At 39.6% G+C, this 13,057-nt stretch overlaps 1 protein-coding gene across 28 annotated transcripts in view; it reads right to left on the bottom strand.

Annotated features, from left to right (window-relative positions):
* The window catches only part of MADD (MAP kinase activating death domain), a 125,909-nt gene that overhangs the window by 49,578 nt on the left and 63,274 nt on the right, over positions 1-13,057 (bottom strand). For 15 of the 28 annotated variants that reach the window (XM_075927624.2, XM_075927623.2, XM_075927633.2 and 12 more), the window contains 4 exons: positions 11,517-11,723; positions 3,885-3,938; positions 546-646; positions 110-193 (listed from right to left, as the gene is read on the bottom strand). In XM_075927624.2, the coding sequence (XP_075783739.1) occupies positions 110-193; positions 546-646; positions 3,885-3,938; positions 11,517-11,723 (446 nt within the window). The remainder of the gene's footprint in view (positions 1-109; positions 194-545; positions 647-3,884; positions 3,939-11,516; positions 11,724-13,057) is intronic. The other 13 variants (XM_075927628.2, XM_075927634.2, XM_075927640.2 and 10 more) reach the window with 2 other exon arrangements.

The following is a 13,057-nucleotide window of genomic DNA, read 5'->3' as shown; positions in this document are numbered from 1 at the left end:
AGTACATGCAACTCACATACACAAATACATTCACACACACTTTATACATACTCTTCCCATCACCACAAAAATTCAAGTACACCAAGATTCCACTTTAGCCATGTCCTACCACTGTGCTAACTTCAGAATCCTGGCTTGTGCTTCGGATCATAACAGCCGGCCCTGCACTGGCAACAGAGTCCAAATCACTCTTCTGCAACCAGAAATATGAACATAAAGGGGACAGGAAGAAAAAAAGTCTGTTATATATTGTCATTGATATCAAGAGTGACAGACAACATTTACTACTATTTTGGGGGCCTCTCTCCTAGTGAATCTTAAACCACAGACCTCAAAGGTTTGCAGCATGGAGCCAGTCAAAAGGACTTTTGCTCCCAGCCTGTCAAAGAGCAATTTCTTTCCAAACGAAGGCTAGTGATTGGGGCAGAGACAAATCTTTCAAGCATTGAACAGAAGAGTTTCACCAAATGAGAGCACTTGAAAGGTTCTCTCGAATTCTAGAAAACTGCCCACAAATAAGCAATGGAAGCATAAATGACACTGACCTGAGAGCCTGAGGTCAGACTCAGGCCACTGTCTGCACTGATTTGGGATTTTTTCTCCTCTGTCTCCCCCAGATCAAAGAAATGCTTCGCACCTTCTGACCCTGGAGAGAGGGAAAAGACATTCATTACTGTAACTGGGAAAGGCATTGTGGTAGAAGGCAGATGACAGACTGCGAACAGGAACAGTACCAAGGCGACAAACCAGAGCTTCATTTTCTCTAGTTCTTTGGTATTATAAACAACCACAAAACCCAAGAAGTCACATCTACCATCCTTCCAGTGCTACTGTGCCCTCACAATGTTCTGAGGGAGCAGTCCAACAGTCTGAATTACTGACTGTCTGTAAACGGTACCTCCCAGCAAAACCTTTAATATCCATTCAAAAGAGATAGAAAGAGAGAACACACAGGTGTCAGATTCCAATTACAACAAGGCATGCAGAGCAGTCACCACACAACTCTGGAAAGCCACTTCCTTTGTTCTTGTAAAATAGCTGGCATCTAATTATTTATTAATACTGCCAGTTTCATTTTTTGTACAAAGTAATTGATTGTCTTCTTGGGCTGAGTTTGTTAGGTTGCCAGCAGCTGTTATCTAAGCAGCTTTTCCTAAACCAAGCGACAGATGGTATGATCAGGCAGTCAAAGAGCAGACAGAAATAATTAGTGACCACTCAAATAAGAGCTTCAAGTGAGATGCTTTTGGAAAAAATTACCATATTGCACATTATTTCAAAACACAGATGAATGAATGGCACTCCAGAGTTTGCAATCACATAGTCAGTTATGAGAGAATTTCAGCAGGTCTAAAGGCATGCATTCACTAGCCTACCCCACCCAAAAAGGAAAAAAAACAGAAATGAGATAAAGAGCTTTATGTTACGGTCACCATGCAATACTGGAGCCATGTTTTCTACTCTCCTCTGATAGGATGATAGAAGGAAAGAGAATGCGTGCCTGAGGAAGGATTTGGAAAGCACTGTGCAATGGAAGTGAGAGGCAAGAGAAGAATATACTACAGATTGTACACAGGTAACAACTAAGCTCAGAAGGGAGAAAAGACTGAATGCAACACTTCTGCCATATCCATATCTGCCAACTGTTCAGTAATAGGGACACACGACAAGAAGCCGCAAAATGTTTCTTCTATACTCATGTTGCATATAATATCCAGCAACTACAAACAATACAGCAATACTTTACACAGCAAAAATACTGAACTAGGAACTCAGAAGAGCATTTTTATGTTAGATATCTATCACCAAATAATGCTAACAAAGAGTGAGAGAAGCATGTGTGAGAGATAATATACATGGAGTATATAAAGATTTATGGGCATGAGCTTGGGATGACATATTACTCATGAGTAGCAAAGCTGAAAGTTAGCTGTGCAGACCACTCCAAAGGCTGTACATATTTGTATGTTCTAGCTTGCTACTCCATCAAGGAGTTCCTCTATAATTGCCAAAAGTATACAGTATTTCAGAAATGTTATATAGTATACAAAAATATTTTGGTACTAAATTTCAAAACCCTCTGCATAAAGAGTCAGGTGCATTAATTATAAATCAGTCTCCAGGACTCAAATGGAGAAGAAAAACTATGCCTAGTACATTATATAAACCTCAGTTACCTAAAATACCCTGTTTATACATAACTTGTTTCTAGCCAGATAAGCCTTGACTTTTGTGTATCACACTGGAAAATAAGGAATCTACTGTTTCCAGTGGTACAAAAGTACTATTTCTAGCCTGAGTGGTAATGAGATATCGGATCGCTTAACCTATCATTACTGCAAGAATATCTATTTTTAGTCACGGGCCTTGGGAAAGTGTGTTTTTTTTAAAGGAAAAAATAGGAAATACCTGTGGCAAATTAATTTTGAAAGTAATTACAGCTCACAGAAGCTGTTCACAAGTTTGAAATATTAAAAGCATGATAAATGAAATTTATAATACTATCACCACTGCATATATTGTATTTTGATTTTATGTATTTATATAGACACATATGATTGTTGCATATAAAATACTGTGCCATTATAACTTATCAGGATGACAAATCTCCACTCAACCCCCTTAGAGTTGTTTGTTGTTTTGTCCCCAGTCTGTTTTAGTCTGTCTTTTCTTCTTTCCCTTTTCCATTAAAGGAAAATACAGGTCCTGCATTGGGGTGTGCTTACACTGTGGCACTAGCTCAAAATAAGCTATACAATTTGAACTATGCAAATTGTGTAGCTTATTTTGAAATAGTCTACTTCAGAATTTGGCACTGTCTACACAGCACCAAATTTTGAAATAGACCACTATTCTGACAAGTCCCTTGATCCTCATGGAAAGAACGAGGTTTACCAGGATGTCAGAATAGCAAGCCCATAATTTCAATTGCATTTCAAAATAATGGGTGTGCTGTAAAGATGCAGAAAACGCTATTTCAGGATACTGAACATATCCAGAATTAGCACTGCAGTCTAGACGTACCCTTGGAAAGGTTATGCTAGGAAAGCACCTACCACATTGTGTGCATAAATCAGTCACACAAGTGTGTGTGTTTATGCCAGTGGTTATACACTTTGTATTGCAGACAAAGTTTCACAGCTTGTGTGCATTAGTAGCACACATCTATTTCTATAATTATTATAGCAGATAAATATAAAAACCAAGTTCTGTGAAGACTCTAAAAGCAGTCTTCAGCTACCTAATTCACCCTTCTTCCTTTATCATGGTACCCAGAAAATTTAATTGGAAAGAACCATCTTCATTTTGTTTTTAACTAACACTCTCACTAAACGCAATTCTTCATATAGTCTGGATTTTCTCTTCCTCAAAGTAATTTCTTGCTGCAGTTCAATAGCAATCAGAAATAATCCACTAGGAGATAACAGATAACATAAATCTGCCATTGCTGGAGAATTGCAGGAACAGAGAGTCCTTCCCACCACAAGGTTTGGACATAAACTCCTGTTAATGTAATTATATCATCAGACAAAATGGCCTGATTACCTTCTAAAAAGAGGAACTGAATTTTCAAAGCAAAATTCATCCCAATTATTTTTTACATGAGTGGTGAGGAGGTTTAGGATGGACTTGTACTAAGCAGAATGCACTCTTCTTCCTTTCTCTTTGCACAGAGGAAAGAGGCATGTTGCATCCAAGCATTTGATTTCTAGAGGGCACATTTACCTTCTTAGGCTGCCCTTGGGTGCAGGATTTCACCTGAACCCTTTGGTTGTGTGTGCATAAGAGCATGTGCTATCGGTGCACACTCACCCCAGGCCTGGGGAGTTGGCAGTTATGGGAAGGCTGGGGGAGTCAGTTTCTAGGTTTCATCATTTCCTTACTCTGTTTTTCCAAAGCTTTTTGCTTTTTCACTTCCTGGTGCTTGTTCCACAACTCTACCAAAGATGCAAGCAGGAAAAAAAGAGAAAGAGTCAAAGACTGGTCAGACAGGAGAAAATGAAAAACCAAAAACCCACAAAACAACTCACCCACCCTTGTACCTCCAAACAATCAGAAATTAATGACAACTAGTGAGTGAAGGATAAACACCATTCTACAACAAACCAATGTTAGGATGAAAGAGCTGCATCATTGCCTATTTATAGGAATTCAAAAATTAGGGATGACATAGTGAATTAGCTGAGCAAAAACAAAAATGGCTTTTAAAACCAAATTTGCCAGGCACAAGTCATCTCCTTTCTTGGAAGGCCTAATTTAAAGATGGACCATTGGGTATTTTAATCCTAATATTTAGGTTCACTCAAAACTTAATAATTCATGTTTCACGCCATGTCATTGTCAAAGAAATGCACAAAAGAAACAGCAGTCCTGGGAAAAAGGAAATTGCATTTTAAAACTTTCCATCATCAGTAATTTATAACTAAACCCATAGAGAAAGATTTTTAAAATTGACAGTATCCTCATAAGTTCTGGGTTCCACCTACTGGCAAGGATATAAAGAAAGAATAATAAAATAATGGAAAAAGGAAGAAAAAACAGAAATCCGGGTTCCAGTTATGGCAAATGCTGCCCCAAAGACTTGAGGCAGGTCACAGTTCTCTTCCAGCTGTGATGGAGAAGATTCAAGGGACAATACACAATGAAGAGAGCAAAGGGTTTTTTCAGATTCTGTACATACATTCTTCTTTTCAAATCTAATATTGATATAAGACAGAGGAAAATATAAGCACCCGTCTGTACCATAACCAAGAGTCTGCAGCTGAGATGCATTCTCTCTCATGCTTGGAAACATCTAATAATTCCATGTGTTGACACAGTGGAACATCACAAGCAGATATCCTGGAGTCCCTACATTTGAATACTAAGCTTTTAACCTCTCTTGCTCTACACTGGTGGGGTTTGGCAATGCTACACAGACAGGACACTCAGTTATTGTAAGAGCAGGGTGGGGAGAGGAAAGGAGAGAGGATGGTTACTTTTCTGCAGCATAACCTGCTGTGCGGCAGGAAACCCATCCAGACCTTGCAGATGGAGGTAAGTAAGGGAATCAGGCTCTAAAATCAGGAAAAAAACAAGTTGGTGAGGAAGTCTATGAGGATGTACAAGAACATCAAAGAGATAAAGTTACAACTTCAGTGGAGGGCTCATCTCCCTCTCCAACATTTCATAGATCCCAGACTTCAAATTGCTGTGAGAGATAAGTTATAGTGGGTGAGGCAAACAGCAGTGTGAGAGTGTTAGGAAGATAGCTATTATATAAATGTTTTTTGTTTCTGCTTATTAGCTATAATAATCATGACGGACGGATTTTCTCTCCATTCTGACAAACTGACAGGACACTTTTCCAAGATTAAACTAATTTATAAACTTGGCTACAATTTCCCAAGGCTGAGAACATCAACTGACTTTCTCTGAAGTGTATTTACTATATGCTATTATAAAAATGATGCTTCACAATTTTTAAACCAGGTCCCCATCTATCACAGGATTGAATAGCAACGCTTTGCTTGTAGGGCACCTTTTGTGAGCTACCTATCAATTAATGAGTTATTAGAATATTTATGGTACATGCCAAGACTTAGAGTGATCCAAAGGGGAATTTTGAGAACAAAGGTCTCTGTGACATCTAAAACAGCTTCAGATTATATACAAAGTATTCTTTAATAAAAAAGTAGGTGGTCCTCTAATAAATCTGAGATGTATAACTGAACATCAGAGGCTTGGGCACGGCATAAGAAACTGAGCAAAAGAAGATGGTAGACAGGTATGATCTGGAACAGACAGCTTAAATTCAATGGGTGTTCAAAGTCTTTTCCCCTTTGCAAGAAATTGCAAGACTAATGGGTCTTTAAATATCAAGTAATCCTAATCCAAGATTTCAGAAATACTCGACAGTTTTCACCTTGAGTTACTGTACTCCTGAGTAGATTCAGTAAAGACACAACAGCAAAAAGGCTTCTATTGGGGTAAATCCTGCAGCTAAGCTAAGGAAAATATCCAGAGGAAGCTCTATTTTCAGGAAATAAAATAAACATTTTTGGTCTGGGTCTGCCCTGTCATCGTTCATCAGGACAGCATTACAGCTCAACACACAAAGATGGAAAATAAAATAGGCAAAAACAAAGATAAAATGCATCAAAAACTTCTTTGTGGTGAAGTCTTCAGAAGCAGATCCTACCAATGCCATCTCAGAGCTCTCTGTAAGCCTGGAATCCTCCAAAGTGGCTCTGTAAGAAGGTCTGTCAAAGACTGGCTAGAACAAATGAAATGCAAACAGCACACATTTCCTCTGCAAGAAAGCTAGAAAGTATTTCAGCGAGAGGAACAGTCTGATAGGAAAAGCAAAGGGAGAAATATGTAGCTACTAGCTTAAAAAGTAAATGCTCCCTATATCAAAATTCCAGTGAAAACACACTGTATGGGAAGATGCCTGAAACTTGTAGAAAGTCATGCAAAATCTTATAATATGTCTGGTGTTTCATGTATGGTGTTTCATGTCTGGTGTTTCATAATATGTCTGGTGTTTATGTCTGGTGTTTCATTAGGCAAAAGAGGCCCAGACACACAATCTTCATGGAGATTTTTCAGTTTAAAGCAGGGCTACTCAACTTTGGAAGCCCCGGGGGTCACAATGATACTAACAGCCCATGCCAAGGGCCACAACTTAAGTGTGGTTGCATATACATGCAAATATGTATGCAAATATATGCAAACAGCTTCTTTCACACTGACGGGAATGCATACAAAGCACTTCTCACATAGAGCTGCCAGGTGTCTGGTTTTGAACCGGACAGTCCAGTATTTAAGCTTTCTGTCCGGGAAACAAATTGAGAAAATACCGGACATATAAATGTCCAGTATTTTCTATTTAAGTAAGTTTTATTATTATCATGAGTATCAGTATGTAGTTGCGTACTGCCTGGCTGGTAGACACGCTCACATTGTGTGAGCGTGTCTACCAGCCAGGCAGTACGCAGCTATACAGTAGAGAGGAGGGGGGCTGGGGCGGGGCGAGATGGAATCCCGGAGGCTGGACTCACCCATGTGCCCCACCGAGATCGTGCATGGGACGGGCAGCACCCCGGGATCTACATGTGCCCGGGCCAGCCCACTTCCCACCAGCCAGTTCCTTCTCCCAATCTCTCCCAGCCAGCCCCGCTCCCTCCAATCCCTTCCCGGCCTGCCCTGCTTCCTGCCAACCGTTCCCTTCTCCCCTCCCCGAATCTCCCCTGGCCAGCCCCACTCCTATCAAACCCTTCCTGGCCAGTCCCCACTCCCATCTGAGATCAAGTGTGTCTGGTATTTTTTTGAAATCATCTGGTAACCCTATTCTCACAATGCCCCAGCACTTCTTCCCTGAGGGTTAAAAATGCTGACACCATGTACCCATCTTTTCCAGCCAGCCCGACCACCCACATCTTTCAATGCTCACCCCACCTGGGAGACGTCTCACCATTGTGGAGTGTGTTCCCAGTGGAGGCTATGTTCAAAGGATCCCACCCGCGGACCATGTGTTGAGCCTCGTGTAAACCCAAACCACACTGTGGGCTGTAAACAAATGGGCCGTGTGCCGTATGCAGCTCACGTATTGAGTAGCCCTGGTTTAAAGTATTAATGCAAAAAAACAAAAAAACAAAACAAAAAACATGCTTTGTGTTGAAAATGCTATTACCCTCATAGTTGGATGGAAGAACAGCAAACACAGACAGAAAGAATTATTATAATAGGCTTTGTCATTGCCAGGGTCGGAGAGCACATCAATTTGAATACAACATATTTTGAAGATTTAAATGCAAGCAACTATTCTGGGAAAGGTAAACGACATGAAAGTAGTTCACATTGGAAAGAGTTCCCCTTGAATTTCTGAGAAGCTCTGACATTCTCTGCTTCTAATTCCTGTAATCTATCATAAGAACGGTATCTGATTAGTTGCCATTACTACAAGTTAGGTTCCATCGCCAGTTAACAATGCATGCATACCAGGCAGCGGGCAAGAAATGGTGCTGTACATGAATGTTCTATTCATTATGATGATCTAATTCATCCCTGTTTTTCCTATTATTTTTAAAGACTAAAGCAATCAATATTTCCACTGTTGAGAATTCCCCTACACAACAAGATTTGCTTTACTGAGAAGCTTATGTATAACATTTGCCTTCTGCACTTGTTATGGATCTTGATCCTATAAATATCAACAAAAGGTGCATGTATTTTGTTATTTTAACAATTCACTAAATGAAAAAATAGCCTCTTCCCCCAAAAAAGATCTGACTTGACAGAAAAGATACTACGTATCACTTCATAAAGAATTTAAAATACGAAGTCAAAGGGTTAGCTGCAATTTAAAACTCTGGTCAGGTACAACCAGGGCCCTTTGAGTTCCAATGTATCTTCTTATACTGTAGCTTCTATAAAGATAAAAAAGGAATCATAATGCCATGGCAGTTTTGAATGGATTACTTGTAATGCAAGATGAATGCCAAAATATGCTATACAGCTTAGTCAACCAACATACACTTGCAGATCAGGCCCAGAATAGGAGATCTCTCATTTAAACTGAGTTTGTTAGCTTCACTGGAGAAAAACTGTGTGGTGAAAATATGGGTCAGAACCCAACGTAACATCCAAAAGTGATCTAATCTCAAATCCTAAAAAGTGAAAGGAAAAACTTTATCAACCTCCTACTGAGATGACACAGAATACCTAAAAACATTTACTGTTGGAGGAGAGGAATTTAAATTCAGAATAGACTAGTTGCAGATAAAACTACCCAAATGGACAAGAGCAAAACAGCAGCTCGAGTGTTAGAAACCAAGTCTTCAAAAGAAAATCTGCAGCAAAACACATATGCCAGGAAATTCTTTTCTACTAGGGGGACGAATTTCCAACTCTCTCTGCCATGAGATTGATTCATCATCTGCTGAATGACTCATATTCCAACTGAATTTCATGGTCCAAAGATTGCCCCTGTTTTTAACATTCTTACTATCCTAATGGGAGCCAAAAACATAAAAAGTACTTTCTTGAGCAAAGAAAGAAAAATATTCCTTGAGTAATTAATAGACAAAACATATCTCTTCAGCAGAATCTCTTTGGCAGATCCAATCAAGTACTCAAAGATGCCAATTTATTGGAATCTCAGTCAATATAAAAGATCTGTAACATTTCTGAGGTAAGCATGCACATAACCTGGATGGAAATAAAGGTGTTTATTTTATCAGTCAGTTCAATCCATTTTTTACAGCTCTGGATATTGCATCTTTGGTCTATTAAATGGAGACATGGAAGAGCCAAGAAATCAGTTGAAGATGCCAGTTCATACATTTAAATCAATTCGGCTTTTATAAAAAAAACCTAAACATCCTGGTTAAGTTGCAGACTGTGCCAAGTGGAAAATTTCTAGAAGGTGCTATCACTCAACACAGTCAGCATTCACTGATATCGTCTGATACTAATCTGCTTTCTTCACCTATGCTTCCTATGACATTCCAATCTGTTCTGCTAGCTCAAAACTATGGAAAGCCATGGAGCTGCACAAGTGCATCGAAGGCAGGATTTGCTCTATTTAACCTTCAGTATTATTTACAATACATGATAATTTAAGAACCTAGCCTGACTTCCAGATTCAAGATAACACTACAAAGTTCCCTTTCATATAAACTGAACAAAAGAATGAGACAAATGTGGAACCCTACAGTGCCATTTATACAATCACTTTTTAGAGTAGGACAGTAGGACTGTACTTCAAGAACACATGGTTTTACTGACAAGGTAAAACCTGCCACCTAGAGGCTATTGTATAAGGGACATGTAGATGTGTTTTCAGACTGGCTTTAAAAAAAAAATCCAGATTTTTGACTACTTGTTTCATTCCTTTTTGCCTCAAATACCCAAAAAGACAAACTATCAGGAACACAGGAAAAAGCTAACCTGTTCCCTGTCTTTATATAATTAGCAGCATATTTATGGCTGCTTTTTTGACAGGAACAGTTTCAATAAATATTAAAATGAAAAAAATAGAATTAGAACTTCTGTAACACTCTATCTTTTAAATCACATTGCAAACATGGATTCCCTTATCTTTATGGCACTCTTATGTAAGAAAAAAGGCTTTAATTTTTGCCAGGGAAGTACAACCAGCTGTCCTGTCAATGCTGCTTCTTCATTCTCCACAAAAATACCAGGCAAAGAGCTCTTCCGCTTTTCTGAGTACTCAGCTTTCCAAGTGAATCACAAAAAATATCTTCCTTTTGTTCTTTCCACAGAGGAAAAAAGAATCCAATGCAAGTTGGAAGCATTCAAGCCCCTAAAGTTTAGTCACAGAAATATGATCACCTTTTCTTTCCCTGGGAGATTTCCAAGAAAACGGAAAATCTTCAGTTGTCCGATTGTTCCTTGGATCTACTATTGAATCAAGGAGGCATACTGGGTCAAAGGTCAAGGCTTCAAGCATCCATTACATGGGACTCAATCCAACCTGTAGCCACTATATGGACAGAGGGAAAAAATCCAAAAACCTTCGCACCTATTTTGTCATGTGAGTACCTGAAATGCTCCACCTTCTACAAGTCACTGCAGACTGGATGTCACAGTCTCATCAGATGCTGCCTTTGGGTGATAAGTTCTCTGTATAATGATCCTGTAAAAACTAGTCTCCCTATGTCATGCTATACATAGCAGTGCTTATCAGTCCATCCACATTATTGGAGATGATGAGAAGGAAAATGGATATTCCCATTTGATGATCATGTTTCTTACCCAAAGCTACAAAAAATGTCGACCCTTCCTAAAACTTGTTTGGAGACCAAGCAAAGACCTTTTTCAGCAAGCATAAACAGGGATTAGAATATACTAGCTTCCCTAGTTGTCTTTTGATTCACGCTTCCCCCCATTAAGGAAAAGCATCACTGGAGAAATTTCCAAGAGCCAGCCTTGAAAGAGCTGTTTAGATAGTCAAACAATCTGCCTGCCCTATGTGGAAGAAATGCTCATCAGTCCAAATTACTGAAGTTGAAGAGCTGAAACCCAAAATGCAGAAGCAGTGAAATTTCTTTCTAAGGATTTTGCTGTTAACAATTAGCAGATCCCTGGACCCTATTTCTATTGGCATACACACCCACATAACTTTCCCAGTTACAGTGAGGAACGAGAGGTATTTTTTCTTTTATTTAGTACATACTGTGCTTGCTATTTCCAAGGTCCTGAAGACCGCAGAATCATGTAGCCACCCCTTTGGGTCACTATAGGACTCTCAAAAAATGTCAACCATGGAACACACACAAAATTTTATCACTGTCATTGCTACTCGGAAAGGATCTCAACAAATTGCCTTGGAAAATATTCCTTCATGAGTGAAAGAAGAGCAGATATGATTGGTCCTTGTGATCCAGTGTGAATGAAGCACATTACTGAGGCAATGAAGGCAAGTGCATTAAAATGGGGAAGATGCAAGTAGAACCTAAAGCTAAGAGAGAGCCCCTCCTCCTGCATTCCACATGCACATCAATACACACCAATGGAAGCAATAAAATTTTCTTCCTTTAGACTCCTTTTGTCAAACTCTTTTGTCCCTTTTCCTGCAGGGCTTGGCACCCTTGGCATGAGCTGAGGTACTGGCAGTTTCACTGTAGGCTTCAAGTCTGCCCTCGTGGCTAAACCAGAGTCCTTGCCAACCGGAGTGGAGGCTCCATCTGTTGGACTTCGTTTTCTTTTTTCTGGTTCTTTAAGAGAAAGGAGAAGAGAAGCAGAAAAAAGTGTAAACCAGGGAAAAGAAGAGAGATGGGGGAAGGGCAGAAATAGGAAGAATACAAAGAGAAGATGGGGCAGATGGTATTAAAAACACCTTGTGCTTAAGACAGCACCAATGCAAAACGGTCACTTCTCAGATTTAGGCTTTGTCTACACTTACAATTAACTAACAAAACTTTTTTGCTGTTCACAGGGGCTTAACCTCTCCCCTCCCCAAAAAATTTTGCTGCAGCAAGCACAAGTGTGAATGCTACTTTATCGGCAGAGCACTTTCCTGCCACCAAAGCAAAAGCCGCTCATGGGGGCTAGAAGTGTTTTGTCAGCAAATGCCAACAAACAGCCTTCACATATGCCAACTTTTAGTGACAGGACTGTGTTAATACAGCCCTGTCACTAAAAGCTGCATAGTGTAGATATAATCTTCGAAACTCAAACAGATTTCACCATTGGTAGCACTGTGAAGAGTAGGGACTAAGGCCTTGTTGATACTGCCAACTGAAAGACAAAACTTTGGTTGTTCACAGATGCTTAAAAATCTCACCTCTGAAAGACAAAAGTTTTCAAAATGACATTGAAAATGGCTCATTGCAGGAGCATACTCCTGTCAATAACGTAAATTCTGCTCATAAGGGGTAGAACTATTTTGTTAGCAAAAGTTTCAAACAACAATTTTCACAGTGCCCAGCTTTTAGTGACACAGCTGGTAATGTCAAGAACCATCCCAGCTCCTGTCAGATTGGTGAACCCAAAGGAGTTTCAAAATATCTGAAGGCCCAGTCTGCCAATGGCTTAACAACACTCACAACTGTTAACAGACATCCCATCTCCAGTATTGTCCTCACGGGTCACTATGGTTTGCAGACGGTCTGACACTGGTGAAATAGCAGGGGAAAAACAATTTCAGCACTGATGATGGGACATGGACTCTCAGTCTGATCTATCCACATTAGATGCTTAAATTTTCTTCTTCTTTTTTTCTGACTTATTAACTGTGAGGTCTCTTCCCTTCAAACTGTTCAGAAGGGTGAAACAGCATCCTGATCAACCTGCAATACCAACTCTGGAACATAATCAAGTTTCTCTAACTGTGAAGAGTTCTCACAGTAACTGATGTAAGAGAAATAAGTAACATTAAGGGAAATCGGTCTGCCATTGTATCTGCGTTGGAATTGGCAATACTAATCTTGGGCAAAGTACTGACAATGTTGCTCAACCAACAGGAGGAAATGCTGAAAGAGCTGCAGCTGACTATCTGGAAATTCATACATTTTAAAGGCAGAAGGGATCGTTATGATCTTTTAGTCTA

Source organism: Pelodiscus sinensis, chromosome 5 (assembly GCF_052426305.1).
Source record: "Pelodiscus sinensis isolate ZL-2025 chromosome 5, ASM5242630v1, whole genome shotgun sequence".
Classification (NCBI taxonomy): Eukaryota; Metazoa; Chordata; order Testudines; family Trionychidae; genus Pelodiscus; species Pelodiscus sinensis.
Note: the sequence above shows the minus strand (reverse complement) of the source record. Positions and strands in the feature narration are given on the sequence as shown.